General features: G+C 36.0%; 1 protein-coding gene across 2 annotated transcripts in view; it reads right to left on the bottom strand.

Annotated features, from left to right (window-relative positions):
• Positions 1–19,920, bottom strand: part of LOC150078368 (M-phase inducer phosphatase-like) — a 311,872-nt gene that overhangs the window by 124,160 nt on the left and 167,792 nt on the right. The window contains exons 7-8 of one of the 2 annotated variants that reach the window (XM_090385423.1): positions 10,627–10,722; positions 5,842–5,928 (exon numbers count right to left, since the gene is read on the bottom strand). In XM_090385423.1, the coding sequence (XP_090241549.1) occupies positions 5,842–5,928; positions 10,627–10,722 (183 nt within the window). The remainder of the gene's footprint in view (positions 1–5,841; positions 5,929–10,626; positions 10,723–19,920) is intronic. The other variant, XM_090385424.1, reaches the window with a different exon arrangement.

Here is a 19,920-nt window from a genome sequence, read left to right as displayed (position 1 = left end):
ACATCCTACGCATCTAGATGATTTTAATTTGAACACGAGAGTCATATTTCTATTGCCAAACATGACTTCACTCATCCAACCTATGGATCAGGGTGTTATTTCGAATTTAAAAGCATACTATTTATGCACAACATTTTCTCAGGCAATGTCTGCAGTAGATGAGAAAAAAATTACGTTTAGTGACTTGGAAATCTTACAATATTTACCACCTTAAACATTAATGAGGCCTGTGCATAAATTAATAAAAGCTGTTTAAATTGTGAATGGAAGAAAATATGCCCACAGCAGCACGTAAAAGGCTTCGAAGGATTTGAAAAAGACAAATCATATGAGGAGGTTACAGATAAGAATGTAAAGGTTGCTGCCAAAGACGTGGAGAAGTTAATAGAGGAAGAAGAGAAGAGAAGTAATTATCTAACGAAGAACTTATTGACTTACAGGCAATTATAGTAAAAGAAGAAAATGCTGATGAAGCTCAAGACGAACCAAATGAGGAGCCGAGATGCTTCATCATAAGAGAGAGAGACGGCAGTGGCATTTTGTGAAATTGCATTGGCAATGGCAAGGTTGAAGATGGATTCTGACAGTGAATGAATGAATATGCTTGCTTGCTACAAAGAAATCTACGATGAAAAAAAAAGTACCAGTTGTTCCACATGACACAAGGAATTTAAAAAATTTCCATTTCTTCATGAAATGAAACTTACTGGGAGAGGGTACCACACTGCTTCCATGACTTTCTCATCTACTCTACATTTGTGAGCAATATGAACAGATCTTGAAGGAAGTCTTCCGCTTGGCAAGAATAAATCCTAGGATAAAAGGTAGTAAATGCAAATTTTTCTTACCAAAGTTCCCTATGTGGGGCACTGCATCACTCAAGGTGGAATACTTCCAATGGATCAGAATGTACAGGCAATTAAGAGGTGTCTACCTCCAAGGAATCTTAAACTTCCATGGTATGGTAAATTTCTAGAACAGATATATACCTAACTATTCAGAAATTATATTTCCTATCACCAACCTACCAAAAACACTAATAAGTGCTTGGAATAAGGAGCATGACTTTTCCTACAAATAAATGAAGGAGAGAGAGTCTCCTTGGAACTCATCATAATTCATCCCAGGATTGATATGCCATTTTTCACCTTTTGTGATGCCTCCAGTAAAACCATAGCTGCCATTAATTAATAAAAGGATGGAGATGATCATAAATCTGTTGGTTTAAAACAGTTCCCTTTTAAACCAACAGAAACAAACTCTGGCTTCCACAAAGCAACAAACTTTGGTTCTAATATACCTTATTCACAAAACAAAATCTTCAAGCAGACAAAGCTTATATGATAATACTGTATTATGAAGAATTAGATAAGTAATTTTAGGACACTAATTTGCATTGCAAAAAAAAAAAGTTTGCACTGTGCTGAATCTTTATGCTTAGCTAAACTTTCAGTTGTTAAAATACTCACTTTGTTAGTGATATTGATATTATGAAAAAGACCGATGAGCTCTCACAAGAGTTCTTATCTTGTATCATAGTTATTATTCGCTTTGTTACATTTGTTATATATATATGCTCTGTTTCCTTTACATTATAATTACAAACTGTAAACTAGGTGTTTCTCCTATATACAGTGTTCCTTCAATGTAACCATAATAAAAAGTTATAATGAGCCAAACATGCAAAGCTACTTTTCACCTACTCTATATATAGATCCCCCCCCCCTCCATGAGAATGAGAAAAACAGTCATTATATCAGGATGTTATATTGATCGTTCATAAAATCAGCAATAAAACAAGTAAAAGCTAGAACATTTAATGTAATTCTACTAATACAATATAGTATAATCTTAATTATAATATGTACTACAGTATTAAACAAAAAAATTAGGATGTTAAATTTTGCATTGATTGTAAAGTGCAGTAAGATTACAAATAAATTGTAAATTTCGCTACATAGGTTATATACCTATCAAGACCCAACAAGAGAATTGTTCCGTATTTTAAAACAATCTGTAAAAACAAGCTGCTTCAATGTAGATCATGTTTAAAAAACAATGTTACGAAGGTGCGCAATAGCAGTTATTTCACTTTCACAGTTAGGCTGCACTTGAAAAAAAAAAAAATCAATGTACAAGTTAATCCTTGATGAGCATCTTTCACCGCAACGTCTTGTTCCACCACAGTAGGTTCTTCATCTTTTTCCATTATGTCTGCAATGAGTTCCTCTTCATTGTGCTAAAACAGAAACATTCAGTACCCGCATCCATTTTCAAACAGTTTTTTGCAATTAATAGAGGAAGAAGCATGCGAAACTTCAAACATAGTAAGTATCATTCAAGGCAATAAATCCAGCATGTTTGAAGTGGTCGGTCATCACTTTTTCATCAACTTTATCCCATGTTGAAACACAAATATATTGCCTGCAGGACAATTGTTTCCCATTGAATTTTGCTTTCAAGACATAGCACAATTTTGCTTAATAGCATTCTTTGGTAGATTTTCTTAAAAAACTGGATTACACCTTGATCGTGTAGCTGAAGAACTGATGTCATATTTAGTGGTAGGTACTTGAGTGGGCAGGAGCGGGAGTGCAGTAGCACACGCTCTTTGAGTAGACCGGGGTTCAAGCCCCTGACTGCTGAATACGGTCGATCTGCCAACCCGCACTGGACCAGCGTGGCAGATTATGGTCCATTTCCCTCAGCATGAATTGCCGAGGAGGCTTCCATCCTGCAGTGGGTTGATAATGGCTGCACTTTACTTTTTTTACTTTTTACTTGACAGTGATTGCACATACATCGTTTACTTGACAATGAGGGGTGCAGTTATCCACAAACAGCAAAATTTTTCTATCCTTCTCACTCATCTTGCCATCTAAGTCTCTGATCCATTCTTTATATATTTGTGAAGATGTAATAGTGGCATGTGATGCAAGAAAGCAGTGTATGAGCTTATGCAGCATCAGTCAAAAAAAAAAAAAAAAAAAATCCACACAACCATTCCCTCTAAATGTCCAGTTCCTCCTTAAATTTATTTAACCTATCAACTTCCGCGATGACAGATGGAAGTTTGTTCCAGCAATTAACCACCTGCTGAATAAAGGTATATTTCCGCACATCTATTCTACATCTGTAATTTGAATTTGAATTTTTCCTTAATTTGAATTGATGCCCCCTTAGGTTCGTAATCTAAACAAGTGGAAGAATCCCATGAGAATTCAGAGTGCTCAATCCATTCAAGGCCTTATACACCTCAATCAGATCACAGTGCCGGTGCCTAGTCTCCAGCCATTGCAATTTGCAGAACTTAAGCCTCTCTTGGTAAGAGGATCCCTTCATTCTCCTCACCAATCTTGTTGCCCTTCTCTGTACACGCTCAAGCAAATCTACATCCTTCCTAAAATGAGGCCTCCAGACCTGTACACAGTACTCAAGGCATGGCCTGACCATTGCCTTATACAGAGGGACAATCACCTCCTTTCCAAAAAGGCACATCATTCATGCCTTTTGGTTTGCTTGATACATAATTGGTAATGTCTTCAGACCTTTAAAGCATCAAGGCTTCTGGGCTTTCCCAATGATTAAATGAGGAAGCTTTTCTGTGCCAGAAATGTTTGCTGCTAGGAGAATGGTAATCCATTGTTTGGCCTTTTTTCTGTCATATTTCTCGCTTCAAATGTGTTTTATCTGGTAGCAATTTAACAGAGTTAAATTTAATCAGAATTGAAGATGTCATTGTGGTTGTATGTCAGCAAAACATTTTTTAAATGATTTTCCTTTTATTCTTTTGTAGCGTCAATGTCCATGGCTGCACTTTTGCCACACACTTTTTTGAAAGTTCAGACCATCCATCTGAACTTTTAAAATCTTCAATATCCATTCAATGCTCAGACAATTCAGCCTTAGCTTTTAAAATATTACCATCCACGGGAACATTTTTTGCACACATCATCACTAGCCATTCAAAAAGTAACTTTTCAAGATCTGGATACTTCGCCTTTCGTGCTTGAATCCTAAACAGTGCAGTAGATTTCTGTAAACTTTCAAAATAGTAAACAGAGTACCCTTAGGAATGCCAAACTGTTTGGTGATGTAATTCCTAGAATGCACAGCATTATCTACAGGTTGCAAAATCTGAGTTTTACCTGCGATATGTTTATTGGTATGGCTCCAAAAAAAGTAATCCACTTTTTTGGAGCCATACCAATACACATACACTCTAACTAATGAAATTAACTTCTCGCCGATGTTCATTTCATTACTGCTCTGCCAGAAAAGAGCGTGGGAAATCTTAACAAGTGATTTCTCACAGTCATCCTTCAAGCTCATCAATTACTTCAATATATATTTGAAGCATTCAGATTAAGTGGAAGAAATTTATGGTCGTTATAGACAATTTTTTTTATTTTCAATGTCGTTATACTGAATGTAAAATAGCATTACATTAAGGAGAAATTGTTAGGGATGATCAACCACATATGTTATAAAATGCATTTGGGCATTAAAAAGAGGGTAGCTATAAAGAGATTCGACAGTAATACCAATGCTATTTATATCTTACAATGCTAGCTCAACTGGATATCATGATGAATGTGATGTCTCAAATGTGGAAGGACTCCTCCTTCTCTTTGCATTATACATAAATAAAACTCCCTGTCCATAGTTTTGTCTATATTTCTCATACTTATAGTTCACCTGCTTAAACTCATCTGTTCAACTTTAATTATTATACAATTCTGAGTCTCACCTTACTTTGTAACTGCCCTATCACACTTGCTAAATCCCTTTAATTAAGTTATGGATTACCATAATAGAATTCTTCTTGCGTAGTGCTTCCTAAATGAAATGAATGCACTTCTGCTTTCAATAACGAATACCTCAAAAGTACTCCAATTTCACTAGCCAATCTCCCTCTCCTTTATCAGATTAAAACTGACAGAGACCAAAAACCTCCATAGTCATAGTTCACAACAAACCCTATTGTTAAATTAAACCTGGCTTCTCACCATCCTGAAATCTTATTTGTTGTCTTCCACTTTAGGACACAGTGGTCATTTACCATTAACAGCTCCTTACCAATCATTGGATGCAAAGGAACCACAAGGCTTTTGCTGATGCTGCACTAACAAAAAATAACATAAAATAAATTGTTGCATGAATCATACACTTGTATACGATTAGTTCCACCACATTATCACCCACTTGCAGAGAATTTCAGCTAGTTTCTCTCTTTTTTTTAAACAGAATTTTGTGATGCAGTGCAGTTCGACGCTGAGTAGCACACATTTTCTGTTTAAAAAAAAAAAAAGTCCAGTTCAACATTGAATCATTGCTATTTTTATAATTTCACTTAACTTTCAAGGAAATGCTTACCTGCTATTTCAGACAAATACACTGCCAATAACAGTCCAAAGCTGAGGTACAAATTTTAATTTCAGTGTAACTTTGAACTATCTGTCTAATAGGAAAACAAAACAAACCCAACTAAATGATCAGAAATAAAACACTACAAAAACTTCCTAAATTTTTAAAAGAGGAATGTCCTATTCACTGAAAATCTTATTCGCTTTGATGAAGCTATAAAACATGTTACATTAATTCTGTGAGTGCATGTTTGCCAATATACATATAAAGTTAGAAGGCATTCATGAGAAAGTACTGCGATTTTAAAGAACAGAATATTTCTAGCAGATAAGACACTTGAACTTTATGAACAGATTATTTATAACAAAAGTACAGTTAAGTATCTTTTGATATACTTCACATTACTATAAAAAAAGCAGTAATAAAAGTTAAATCATTTCAATAAATGAATGAATTAATTAACGCAACACTCACTATTTTATCAAAAACATCCAAGAAGCCATCATCCTTAGTATCCTCGTCAGAAAACAAACTACTGCGAACCTTAAATTTTTGTAGATCCTGGGAGGAAAATGAAGTAGAAAAAGAGGATCTCTGTAAGTCAGACGAAAATAATAAAGTAGGAAACAACTGGCTTATCACAAAAGACACAAATTTCATTTCCATAACACATCTTTCTAATTAAACAGTAACACATTGATTTTCATTTTAAAATGAAATAAAACATTTGTTTATTTGTATTCTTTTATTTATTTTACTGCCCTTTATTTATCTAAGATACAGCAAACAATATAATGCTAGCCAATACCATATGAAGACTGAGAAAGTAGAGATAAATTCATTTATTATTCATTTTTTTAACCAAACACACATGCACAAAAACCTACCTAATATTATGAGAATGATTAGGTAATAATTATGCTACCAATAACATCATAAATTTTTCCAGATATCTGTTTTTTGGGGGGAAGGGGGGGCAGATAGAGTTTGCAGGATCACAGAGTATATTTTTCAATAATTTACCTCACTCTTGTCATTTCTAAGTTGTGCTGGTTACATATTGTATGAAGCTGTTTAGGGAAGGCATCTACAACACACTGGCTATTCTGCAACTTTGTGACAAGAGGCAATCGAAAAGAATAAAAAGTTTTATTAAGTTTTGTTTCAAGATGAGTAAAAGTTTCAAAAACAGCACAATATGCTAGGAACAGACTTTGCCAAAGATATCAAATGCATGGATCCTATGGTGGTGTTTCTGATAAAGAATCACATCTGCCTGCCAACAGTTGTTGACCAAGGACTAAATGCCTATGGTCACTCCTCTCAATCCACTCCTTACTTTTTGAACCTTGTTTCCAGTTACTTTTTTCAAAAGACTAAATAGATCTTTAAAGGAAAATGATTTCAAGATGACTTAAAAATTTAAAACAATCATGGGGGATACTTAACAGTAACAGAAAAGAGGCATTTCAGAGTGCTTCCAGTAATGACAGAATTATAAGATCAGTGTACCAATCCCCAAGGAAACTGATGTGCTGTTTTCCAAAGAATTCTTCACAATTGCATCAGAATTCTTTGATGCCAAATTAGGTAAATTAAATAAATTTTTGTTTGTTTGTTTGTTATTTGGTTTTTAGGAGCATTAGCAACTAAGGCCATATTGCTCCGGGGATATGCAGTGGTCATTCCCTGACCTTTCTGCATCCTCCATATTTGGTGGTCACGGGCTTGAACCCCGGTCTAATCAAGAAGCATGTGCTATGCACTGCTGCTCCTGCCCACCAGGCTGCGGATGCACCCGGCCATAAATTTTTGTCTTTGAATACATTCTTATAAATTCTGGGTGGCATCTCACATATTTTAGTCTAAGTAAGTTACAATTTCCAATTACAGACTAGTGAAGTGATGAAGTTGCTTTATTACCCTCGATAAAAGTAACACATTTGAAAAAATAAGTTCTTTGTGATATAATTGTATGCATAAAAAAGGATTTATAAAACATGTATAAGAGTATGCTATATATCTTCAAAGCAATAAGCTTATAAATGATCAATGAAGTTAAAAAAAAAATATGACGAACAGAGGTTGTGAAAATATCTACAAAGCACTTAATAGACTAAGAGGAAATAGTAGTAAGTCTGCAATGAGGAGAAATATTGAAAAGACAAAGGTTGTGAGAGTGGGAACAGAAAGAGGTAAGTACTGAAATAGGAGAAGGGAGAATGGTCAGCAAGTACAGGTACTTTGGGAAGTCTAATGACAGAATAAGAAAAGAGCGGCAGAGAAATAATAATCAGAATAGCACTGGATTGAAAAAAAGCTTCTGAGATTGGAAGAAGAATAGGAATTGGTTTAAGGAAAAGATCGGTAAGATCTAGTATGGAGTGTTGTAATTTATTGATCTGAGACGGATATAAAGTGAGAAATTAGGAGCTATTCAGTAGGATGGTGAGAAGAGATGCTTTAGCATTACCTATACATTCCCTCCAAAAGTTCGTCTAGTTCTTATTTGAATTTATTTAAACTATCAACTTCCACGATGACAGATTGAAGTTTGTTCCAGCAACCAAGCACTCACTGGCTCAAGGCAATTTTCTGCATATCTATTCTGCAACTGTCTTTCCTCGATTTGAATTTATGCCCCCCTCAAGTGCGCAATCTGAGCAAAAGGAACAATCCCATCAGCACTGAGCTTGTTCAAAACCAATCAAAGCCTTAAACATGTCAATCAGATCACCTTGCAGGTGCCTAGTCAACAGATGCTGCAATATGCAGAACTGAAGCCCTTCTTGGTAAGAGCACCCATTTGTTTCAGTTTTCAAAAGTACTCTCGGGGTTTTCAGTTAATCCCCGAAAGCTCTAATAACAGTGCTATGTACATTCCCTGGAGTGCCTCCTCGTGGCAGGGGGACCAGATATCCCCTGCCTGTAATGTCACAATTTGCCAGTGCTGGCACTCAACATTCAACAGAACCACACACGATACACCACCAGCTTTGGCATATGCCTTACAGATGAAACCCTGGAGACTGCCTGCAAAACGTACTTTGAATACCTTGTCCTTTCTGTACAAAAACAGACAGTCTTCAAGTCACAACATGTAAGACTTCACAGATGTTGCTTAAAGGTAAGTTACCTAGAGGTCATCCTCCCTTGATTAAGTATAAAGGTCAATCAATTAAATATAACTCGATGACTAAGTATTTGGGAATAATACTAGATGATACCTTGAGCTTTATTTTTTACACAAAGCATGTTAAGGAAAAATGTAAATCCTTTAAGATTAAGACAGGTAACAAAGCAGGAGTGGAGTTTGAAGGGTAACTCCTTAAAATTGTACTTTAATTGTGTATTCCTTTTTATCCTCAAGTATGGTTCTGGCACTTGGGGTTACAGGGTCATCAAGTATGTTTTAATTAAAGAGCTGCAACAGGTTCAGTATGCAGCCCTCTTAATGATGTCAAGGGCCTGCAGGACCACTTCAACAGTGGCCTTGCAGATACTGACTGGAAAAAGGCCTATACAGTATAAAAGTTCAGTTTTATTACTTGAAGTATCATTTGAAAAAAAGCACTTCCTGTTTCCCAAGAAGATGTATAACTAGATTTAAGTGTTTCCATTACATCGGAGAAGTGATTTGGTTCCACTTAAAAGTAAATGTCAAGTTGATTGGAAGGCTTCGGATTTAGGAAAGGTGACAAAAGAATTTCTTCCTGCCGTTAGAGAGTTTAGGAAGAAAGAAAACTTGTGATTTTCTCCTGGATTACAGGGTATTTATTTACTATCAGGTCATGGCAGTATAAAGAGTAGTAGTAGTAGTAGTAATAGAGGCATGTGATGCAAGAAAGCAAGCAGCTTACGTAGCATCAGCCAAAAAAAAAAAAAAAAAAACCCACAATTTCACACAACCATTTTTCTAATAGTTTGTCCAATTCTTCCTTGAATTTATTTAAGCTATCAACTTCCACAACGACAGAAGGAAGTTTGTTCCAGTAATTAACCAGCCGCTGGCTAAAGGCAAATTTCTGTATATCTATTCTACAACTGTCTTTCCTCAATTTGAATTTATGCCCCCTAAGGTTCATAATCCGTGCAAGCAGAAGAATTACATCACAATTCAGCATGCTCAACCCATTCAAGGACTTATACATCTCAATCAGATCACATTGCAGGTGTCTAGTCTCCAGCCACTGCAATTTGCAGAACTTATGCCTTTTAGCTTAAGTTAAGAACAATTAGCCTTTCTTGGTAAGAGGATCCCCGTCATTCCCCTCACCAATCTTGTTGCCCTTCTCTGTACACCTCAAGCAACTATATCCTTCCTAAAATTAGGCCTCCAGATGTGTGCGCGTTATGAGGGTTTAATGGCATATAAGCTGCTGTGGCTATAATGCAACCTCCAGATGTGTATGCAGTAAGATGTGGCCTGACCTTGTTCAATGGGATAATCACCTCCTTATCACTGCTAGCAAAATTTCTGTACATCATTGACAAAACCTCAAGGGCTGTCCTGGCTTCCTGCCTGCACTACTCAAAGAACTACATATCATAGTGCACAATTACCACAAAGTCTCACATTAAAGATTGAGCACTAAAAAAAAAAATAAATCAAGGGGCACGAATGCAAACTAATGGAGAAAAACATACTGAACTCAAGACGTTTATATCATGACTGACAAGTGCTAAACTGAGTGGTCAAAACTGCAGCATGGCCAAATCTTAAGGACAGATAGATAAATACCTTCCAGCAGCAGGAAGAGTATATGGGTTACAGTAGACACAGAAGGTATTTTTTATGGCTGATCCAGTTAAAGCCTGGCTTGCAAGATCCTTTGCCTTTAGCAATACCAATCTTATATATAATTAAAAGATCAGTTGATATAGCAAATAAAAACAAATGCACACTGAGAAGTGTGACTAGATTACAATTCAATGTTTTGTGATTGAATTCTCACTAGAGCCCACTTGCTGTCTGATGAAGGACCAGTAACTCTCATAACAGGCTGCCATAATAGTGTCTCATCATTTAATTTTTCTTGTGAAGTGAGCATAAAGATTACTTTATTAGGCAGTTGGAACCCCCATGAGGCAGAAAAACACAAGAGAGGACAAGAAAATCTATCTCCTTTTCATAATTTTTTTAAAGGCCAAATAGAATTAGCTAGTTTATAATTTTCAAGTTCTATTCCACAAAGGGAACAAGAGGAAATTTAACTAAAAGGTAAATAAAATCCCCCCCCCCAACCCCTAGATATTTACCTTATGCTTGTTTTCTGGTGAATCGCAACTTTTATAAAAGTTAGGTCTGTGTAGTGGAATGCCATGAGGTAACAAGAAACAAGATGACTTTCTGTCCTGTAATATAATTCATTTATACATTTATAAAATGTTATATAAATTATCATTTTATATGATGATAGAACATTTTAAAGGTTTTATAGTTATTAAATCAAGTGATGAAGAAAAATCAATTATTTTATGCATAAAATAAAGAAAAAAAAGGTAAATATTCGTAGTCTAATTTGTGACATTGTCTGAAACTGGATTTGTCATAGAGAAAATGCAATTACCTTTGAATTCAGACTGTGGGAAAACAAATTAATAAATGTACATATATCTTTTCCACTTCAAATACCAAATTAATAGTCAGCTATTAATCACTCTTTTAACTTAGCAGTTATGATGAAATGGATAAGTACTGTACATTTCATAATGCAAAGCATGCTGAAATCTAACTCAACAAAAAATAATTTAACCTTATTTTTATTTTTTGAAAACAAAACAAGAACCATATTCTCATGACAAATACCAGTGGGTGGTCCAATGTTATCAATGTTAAATTACAATACTGGTCAGAAAACATATCAATGCTATTCTACTGAATAGTATTAGCTATCAGCTTTTGCTACACTGGATAAAAATAATAAAAATTAATAACAGAAATTAAAAAAAAAAAAAAAAATCTACAAAAAATTAAAATAAAAATTAATAACAGAAATTAAAAAAAAATCTACAAAAAAAAATAAATATTAATAAAAAAAAAAAAAAAAACACTGAAACAGGGGAAGCTGATAGCTTCCCCTGTTTCAGTGTTTGCACTAGCTTACTAGCTAAAAAAAACTTTCACAACTCACTAGCTAAAAAAAAAAAACTTCCTCCAATACAGTTTGAATCTCTTTCTCTATAATTTGAATTTATGAGCTCTGGTTCTCTAATCACTTAATAACAGTAAAAAAATTGCCTTCATTCATTCATTTTACTATCTTCTCTCAGAGCCTTATAGAATTCAATCAAGATCCCCAGACCATTCTAAGATGCCTGGTCGCTAAACACCATTGCTCACATATTCAAAACCTTTCCTTATATGGGTGCCCCTTTACAGATCTCACCAAGTAAGACTGCCCATCTTTGCACTCTTTCAAGATGCTCAGTCTTCTTTTAGGAGTGGTCTCCATATCTGGACACTATGCAAGTGCTATCTTATAGTTTCAATCAATGAGATTAGAAATATTACCATAGGAATGAAGTTTACAAAATAATTTTCAATTTTACCACAAGTAAAAGTGCAAAACTGTTTCTGTCAGTCAATGAACAGTGATGACAGTTTATTTCATTACTGGGAGGGAAAAAATGTTAAGATATTTTGAATAATATCTGAGAATCTCCTTGTATGTGAACAAAGGAACAGGTTATTCTGCAACAGGAGAAGCACAATGCTCTCTCTCCTATACTCTACTTTAAATGCTTGCTCTTGTTAAAAATTACTGAAATTTGTACATAAAAAGTATCCACTTTTTTTTTTTTGAGATTTGCTTTCAGATTTTTTTTTTTGTATTTAGGTAAGTACAGTCGGACCTCTCTTTAACGAACTTCCATATAGTGAATTTTTCTATGTGGCGAACTTTTCTGATTTCTCCTTGGTCATTACATTGAAAACAGTTTTCGTATAACAAAGAAAATTTCCATATAATGAACTGATTTCGAGAGACCTGGGTGCACATTGTTGGCACCTCTGGCCTTTAGGCAACAGAGCTGGCGCTGTAGAAATCAAGAATTAAGAGCTAAATGGATTAAGAATTAATAACTTTAGCTTTTAATAGCTAAAGGGTTTAATTCTTAAGAGCATTCCACAATTTACTGTTGCCCATAAAGCCTTTAATGTACCAAGAAGTTGCACTGGTCAACTGCTATCTATGTGTCCACAGTCACTGGCAAAGATTAAGGCATATTCCCAACTCGTACATTGGCTCTGGTCAACCTGTTTTCTATTATAAGCACCCTATTAGATAATTAGGAGAGAGTGATTTTCCTTCATCCCAGAAACTCATTTGTTTTGCAGAAATAGATCCACTAAATTTACACCCGTCTCTGTTTACATGGTATGTGCAAGAGGTCCATATATCAGTTTTGTTTTAGCTGCTGTGCAAGTAACCGTACAATGTCTAAGAGGAAGTCCCTGAGTGCAGTGAGAAAAAAAAGGAAGTGCTTAATAGTGTAGATTGGGGCATTAAAAAAAAAAAAGAAATTGCTTTAAAATATGCTATCCCTGCCAGCAGTGTATCAACCAGTCTGAAAAACCATGTTTTGATTCTCAAACTGTTTGAGGAAACGGGACCCAGTTGGAAGAGTGCAAAAATATGTCTGTATCAAGATGCAGATAAAGCCGTTTTTAAGTGGGCGAAGTTGATTCGAAATCAAAACATGCCGATATCATTAATAAAAGAAAAGACTATGGAGAATTCATCTTTTCTGGGGCATAAAACATTCCAAGCCAGTTCTGGTTGGCTGGACAAATTTAAAAAGTGTCATGATTCGAAAAAGTTATTTCTGGTGAAAGTGGGGTTGTAATTGTAGAAGACTGTACTCATTGGAAAGAAACAGTTCTAAAAAAAATTGTGGAGGACTATGAGCCCAAAGACATATTCAATGTTGATGAAACACGTCTATTTTTTAAATGTTTGCCAAACAAGGCATTGACTTTTAAAGGTGATAAATGTGTAGATGGTAAAAATAGTAATGAGAGAATTAGTCTTCGTTGGCACAAATAGGGCTGGTAATGAAAAACTGAAGCTTATGGTAATAGGCAAAAGTAAACAACTCTGATGTTTCAAATTAGTAAAGTCATTGGAGTTGGAGTAAAGTCAAAAAAAGCTTGGATGACAAGTGAAATTTTTGAACAGTGGATTTTAAATTTTGATAGAAAGATGACGAAAGAAAACAGAAAAATCACTTTGACTGTCGACAACTGCCCTGCCCACCTTCACTCGGTAATTTCGAAACATACAAGTGTGAAGTTTGTTTTCTTCCCTCCGAATACCTGTCTAAACTGCAGCTAATGGAGATAGTGTGCATAATGTTGGGGGGAAAGGCACCTCCCGGTGGTTTCCCACATCTGCGCCATGTGAACTCTGTGGAGACAAACAATATCACTGTGAAAGCCAGAAAAAATTTGTGTTGTAAATGAAGTATTGTGCTGGGTTCTGTTGGGTGTCCTGGCTTTTGGCCGCAGGGCCCCTGGTGGGACCCCATGTTGCCCGCACACACCACTAGGAGGTAGCCAGGCTGCCCATAATTCTCTGGCTAGTCTCCTCCAGGTCGCCTGATCTTCCTGGAAAGAGACCAAGTAAAAAAAAAAATAAATATAGGGTACAGGGAGTACAGGATGTACCGGAGAGGGTAAAGGACAGGAGGTATAGACAGAGCAACTAAGGGAAGGCATCCTCCGCAGGTTGGGTGGGAATTCTCCCACCTAAGCAGATGTTGAAGAAGAGGGCCCTCGAGAGGTCAGGAAGACAGTCACGTATCAAACAATTCAAGCAACCTGAGTGTCAAGTTTAGTAGCTAGAAGTGGTCATAATCTAGATGAAGATGTTCAGTATATGAGAAAAGGTTGTTGATCAATGTGCATCACTTCCAGCATGTTGCACCAGTGAGCTTCTTCTGGTGAAGAGATCATGGGCGAAGGCAGAGAAAGTTTTACTCAGCAATTATTCGTATAACAAGATGAGAATGGGGTTTAAGAAAGATGGCTCTGTTGCTTCATTACAAAGCAGTCTTTCTTCCCGTTGTAGTGTATGAAGCTAATGTCTGGTATGTAAAAACTGTAAATGTTGAATTTAAACAAAAGTTGTTGTCAATTCAAAGGCAAATGATTTTGTCATTTCAAATTTGTAGAACTGTGTCTACTAATTCCATACAGGTTCTGTCAGGCTTCTTACCACTTGATTTATATGTAGTTTATAGAGCTTTTTGTTATTATTTAAGGAAGGGTATTACACTTGACTTTACGGGCATTAAAACTGATGTTACGGTAGAATGTTATAAGGAAAAAAATAAAATAATGAATTATTTGTTAGAAGTTTGGCAGAACAGATGGGACATGAGTGACACTGGTTTAGTGACCGGACTCTTTATACTTGCAGTATCTTTTGCAATGGACAAAAAGATTAACAAATGATTTTTTCCAGAGATGGAGATTTCTTACTGGACATGGTTCCTTCAATTTAAAACTGAATTATTTTGGCCTGGTAGCAGATCTTCATTGCTTCTGTTCATGTGAAGAGTCTTGGAGTCACATTTTACAAGATTGTTTAATTTATGAGCAATATAGAACACGTTTAAAACAGGTTATACCAGAATTGAGAAATGGAAATGAATATGTCTTTTAGATAGGGATAGACAGTGCTTTTTTTGGAAAGGTACGCAACGGTACGGCGTACAGGCACTTTATTAACAGTGACATTTGGATGCAGTGCGCTCGAAATTTGTAATATTCCGTAAATTTTTTTCAAATGTTTATCTACTATTTAAATAAGTTTAAAATTATTTAAATTTGCATTTTTCACTGCCTGTTGTTAAGATATTTTCTCTATAAAACTGTATAACCATTTTTATAATTCTAAATTACTCAGTCGGACCTCTGTTTAACGAAGCCCTTTTATAACAAATAGTGAACGGATTAGGACAGAATTAACTCGGTGCGCACTGTTCGCATTTCTGGCCTTCAGGCAATTTGTGCTGCTGTGCGAATTAAGAGAGGTAAAGGGTTTACCATTCTACAACTTAGTGGTACCTGGTAAAACCTATATGACCACTTGTCCCACATACAGAGAAGTTGTACTGGTCAACAGTGAGCAGATTAAGGGGTATTCCCAATGGGCTGTGCTCCACCTTCTATTGTGATGGTGTCCAAACTTATCCCATACAGGGGCCATATTAAAAAAAAATTCAAAGTTAGATTTCTTTAGTGTGTTACATTTTCCATATCTTGATGCTTGTAAAAGTAAAATTGAAAATATTCGAAAATTTCATTAAGTACAATACACAATTACATTTACTGAACAAAACATTTAATGAAAATTTTTTTGATAATCAACAAAATTTAAAATGCTGTTTTAGTTCACTTTCCAGGCGAGCCAAGGTTGGACACCACTGTGAATCAAGTGTAATTGCCCCGTTCGAGAATTAGGAGAGAGCAATTTTCTTTTGCCCTGACAAATAATCATATGTTGTTTCGCGGAAGTGCGTTATCCACATTTTTCCATAAATTTTCCCTATCTCTGTTTACATGGCCATAGTACCTGAATATCCGAATGACACTGCCATTTTGGACAGTTCAAAAAAAAAAAAAAAAAAAACACAAAAATATCAAATTTAAGAACTAGTGAGAATAGCGATGACAAGAGAAGGAAAACGAGGACAACGAAGGTATTAAAACCTTCTAAACATGAATTGTTGGCATTTGGTGAAAATAAAGTTAGAAAATTACAGTTAAATGAAAGAGATACAATTCGTGGATTTCGGGAATACCTAATTGAAAAGATGGTTTCGGAAGAATTGAACCATTTCATGGAAGCTCTAAGTATGATACCAATTTCATCGAGTGACTGTGAATGAGGATTTTCACAAATGAATCTGATTGCCAGCCCAACCAGAGCTTCGTTGATGACAAAAACAGTTTCTTCACTACTGTTTCTTAAAGTTGTAGGCCCACCGCTGATCCGCTTTGATCCAGCAAAATATGTCAATTCGTGGGTGCTTTGGAAACGTCATTCAGCAACAGACCCACACAAAGAGCAAGAAAAGAAGTCGGTATAGCGTGTCGGAGGAAAAATTAATAAAATTTTGGAATATTCTACAAAAACTTCATTATGAAATTATTTTTACTTGTTATTTATTTTTACTTATTATTTTTAGGGTCTGTAGTCTGATGAAGGACCCTTAGAATGTCACTCGGTTGTCTGTCTGTCCATCCGTCCGTCACAGCATTCTATCTCTGGAACCACTCAACCTATTGCCTTGAAATTTTGCATGGGTTTATACATCATGTGGGCCAACATAACGCCATATTGATCATTCTCGACAAAAATTTGTCTGAGAAATGGGGGTAAAATGTGGGGGGCGCATAAAATGTTGACAACTTATAGCTTATTACACATTGCTGGAAAGAGCTCAACTAGTAGGTTTAAAAATTTGAGTAATTTTCGTGTTCCCCCTCTATTTCCATTGCTAATGGTGCTAAAAATTTAAAAATCACATTAGCTTTATTCAATGTTTATCAAGGGAAAACTATTACAATTGAAATGTATCATTTAGTTTTTGCGTTAAAATTAAAAAACTTTTTTTTTTTGCACTTCGATTCTTTGTACTAAGTAACCTCCTTTTGGTGACAAAAAGGTTGCTAAATAGTTAGTTAATAATTTTATAAAGGTCATTTATAAATTTTGCGAGAAGTATTTTTTTAACAATTTTCAAAGCTGGAGTTGTCCCGGCAAGGAGGTACTCGGAGAGCCAGTGTTGAGGCGCCTGTGCGGAGTCTTGCATGGCTCTCACCTGCCAGTCGCTTTCCCCAAGACTTTAATCGCTTCTTCAGGAAGAAGTCAGGGTCGCTTCTCCCACCCTTGTCATTCACAACTGGAAAGGCTCAAGATAGACGTTTTCGTTAGTATCTCAGTGTTGGCCAAGCCGAGGTACTAGAAACTTTTTTCAGTTACCATAAAACTCTCTATTTGAGATACTACACTAATGACCGTGATTACGGACCCTTCATCATGAGTGACCGGCACTCAATAGTTGACCGATTTATTTACTTATTTTTTTATATACTTGAATAATAAATTTATGCTTAATATACTACATTTGTTGTTCTTTTTCCAAAAACATTACAACTAAAGTAACAATATCAGGAAAAAAAATTGAGTACTTTTTCATATCCTTTTAATTTTCAATTTTTCCTGATAGCAAAGAATGAGTACCGGCACCTATTTTTTTTTTACAAAAGAAGCATTGGGGATAGATATAATGCTTTTCAGGACTTTGACAAGGCTGTTTTTAAGAAACGGCGTCAAATGTCTATGCTATCATTATCTGCATAGTGCGAATTGCTGTACACTTTTTTTTTGCCGGTGCTCGTGCCTTGTTCCCCAGGCATGATTGCTGTTTTTTTTTTTTTTTCAAATTAATTAATTTATTTATTATTATTTTTTTATTTATTTATTTTTTTGCTGGCTCTCAGGTTTTGGGCAGCCTGGGAGTGGAATTGCTGGCACCCATTGGTCTAGCAGTTCTACCAGAGGGTGAAGGAATTTTAGTGCGGCTAGCACAGACAGTGTAATAGACACAGGCCCGGCTCCACTTGACTAGGAACAGATACCAGGAATTTTAAAGACAACAGTATAATTAAGACAAACTACACAGACGGAGATGAATATAAGTCCAGGAGCCGCCTTAGACATGAATTCATATACATATTTGTTGTTTGTTTGATTTTTAGGAGCATTAGCAACTAAGGCCAAATTGCTCCGGGATATGCGGTGGTCATTCCCTGACCTTTCCGCATCCTCCGTATTTGGTGGTCACGGGCTCGAACCCCGGTCTAATCAAGAAGCGTGTGCTACGCACTGCTGCTCCTTCCCACCTGGCTACGGAGGCGGCAATTCATATACATATACAGTGTAACTTATTCTCAGTGGGCACCACCACCACCCAGACGGCACCGTTTCAAGGCTTGTTGGCCTATCATCGGTGGGCGGGCAGGTACCCTGGTAAATGCAAACATGATATCACAGTTGTGAAGTTAAAGTCTAGGTGGTGCCCACTGAGAATAAGTAACAGTAGTCTTCTCTACTAGAGAAGCATTACTTATTCATGGTAGGTGCAATACCTGGTATCTCGTTGTAAAGGTAGCCACAATATGAGATAATTAAAACAATGCCTTTAAAATATGTACATAGTTTAATTTTATGGGTTAACTATGATGTATCTACACTGATATTATATAGTAAAATCCCGTGTACAACAAAAAACAACCAAATATTTTACGACATTATTTTTAAAAGTGTACTAATATACTGCGTTTGTTTGTTGTTTGTTATTTGGTTTTTAGGAGCATTAGCAGCTAAGGCCATATTGCTCAGGAGATATGCGGTGGTCATTCCCTGACCTTTCTGCATCCTCCGTATTTGGTGGTCACGGGCTTGAACCCCGGTCTAATCAAGAAGTGTGTGCTACGCACTGCTGCTCCTGCCCACCTGGCTACGGAGGCGCCAATATACTGCGTGCATCATGTAAGTAGTCATTTCTTAATATGTGATATTAATTGTTTTAAAATGTTAGAAAATTTATTCATTCCTACTTATTTCTGATTTATTTCCCATATTTTACTGTATTTCTGAATGTTGAATTATAGTATTTTTCATTGTTGAAAAGGTCATATTTCTTTAACTAAATTTCTGTATAACAAATTTTTAAGTGAACAATCGATTTCATTATATGGAGGTCTGACTGTATTTGAAAGAAGCAAAGACGTGCGCATCATGACTTTGTCGTTTATGTAGCCTGTGCACGTATTGTAAAGTTGGTCTAGTGACAAACTGACAATTCTTTTCTTTGCACTCATTGTAAGGAGTATATTGACATAAAATTAGAACTTGGTGCATTACAAGAAGAATTTGAGTCACTGAAGAAACTAGTGCTTGCCCTACAAACAAATGCATCTGGGGGCTTGTCGGGGGATGCAAGTATCTTGCTGTTTGTTATTTGGTTTTTAGGAGTATTAGCAACTAAGGCCATATTGCTCGGGGAATATGCGGTGGTCATTCCCTTGACCTTTCCGCATCCTCCGTATTTGGTGGTGATGGGCTCGAACCCCGGTATAATCAAGAAGCGTGTGCTACGCACTGCTGCTCCTTCCCACCTGGCTACGGAGGCGCCGAAGTGATGCACCCCATTGCAACCTGAAGTGATGCACCCCATTCGGCCCCAGAAAAGAACAGTCAAGTGCATATTGATCTGGTTGAAGGTGATCTAATGTTATTGGGAGACTATTGTCAGGGAAACAGTAACATTTTTTGTAATAAAGATAGATCAACCAGGACCAGAGTATGTTTGCCAGGAGCAACAGTTGATGATGTTACCAACAGATTGTCAGATTTTAAGGGAATAGAGAATTATTATTCACATGGGGACTAATGATATTAAATGTACGTGACCTGACAATTTGTTGGATAAATATAGGACCATGATGAAAAAATGCTGCGAGTTAGGCCAGGATGT

This window comes from Mastigoproctus giganteus, chromosome 11, assembly GCF_048544385.1.
Source record: "Mastigoproctus giganteus isolate SK-2022 chromosome 11, ASM4854438v1, whole genome shotgun sequence".
NCBI lineage: Eukaryota > Metazoa > Arthropoda > Arachnida > Uropygi > Thelyphonidae > Mastigoproctus > Mastigoproctus giganteus.
Note: the sequence above shows the minus strand (reverse complement) of the source record. Positions and strands in the feature narration are given on the sequence as shown.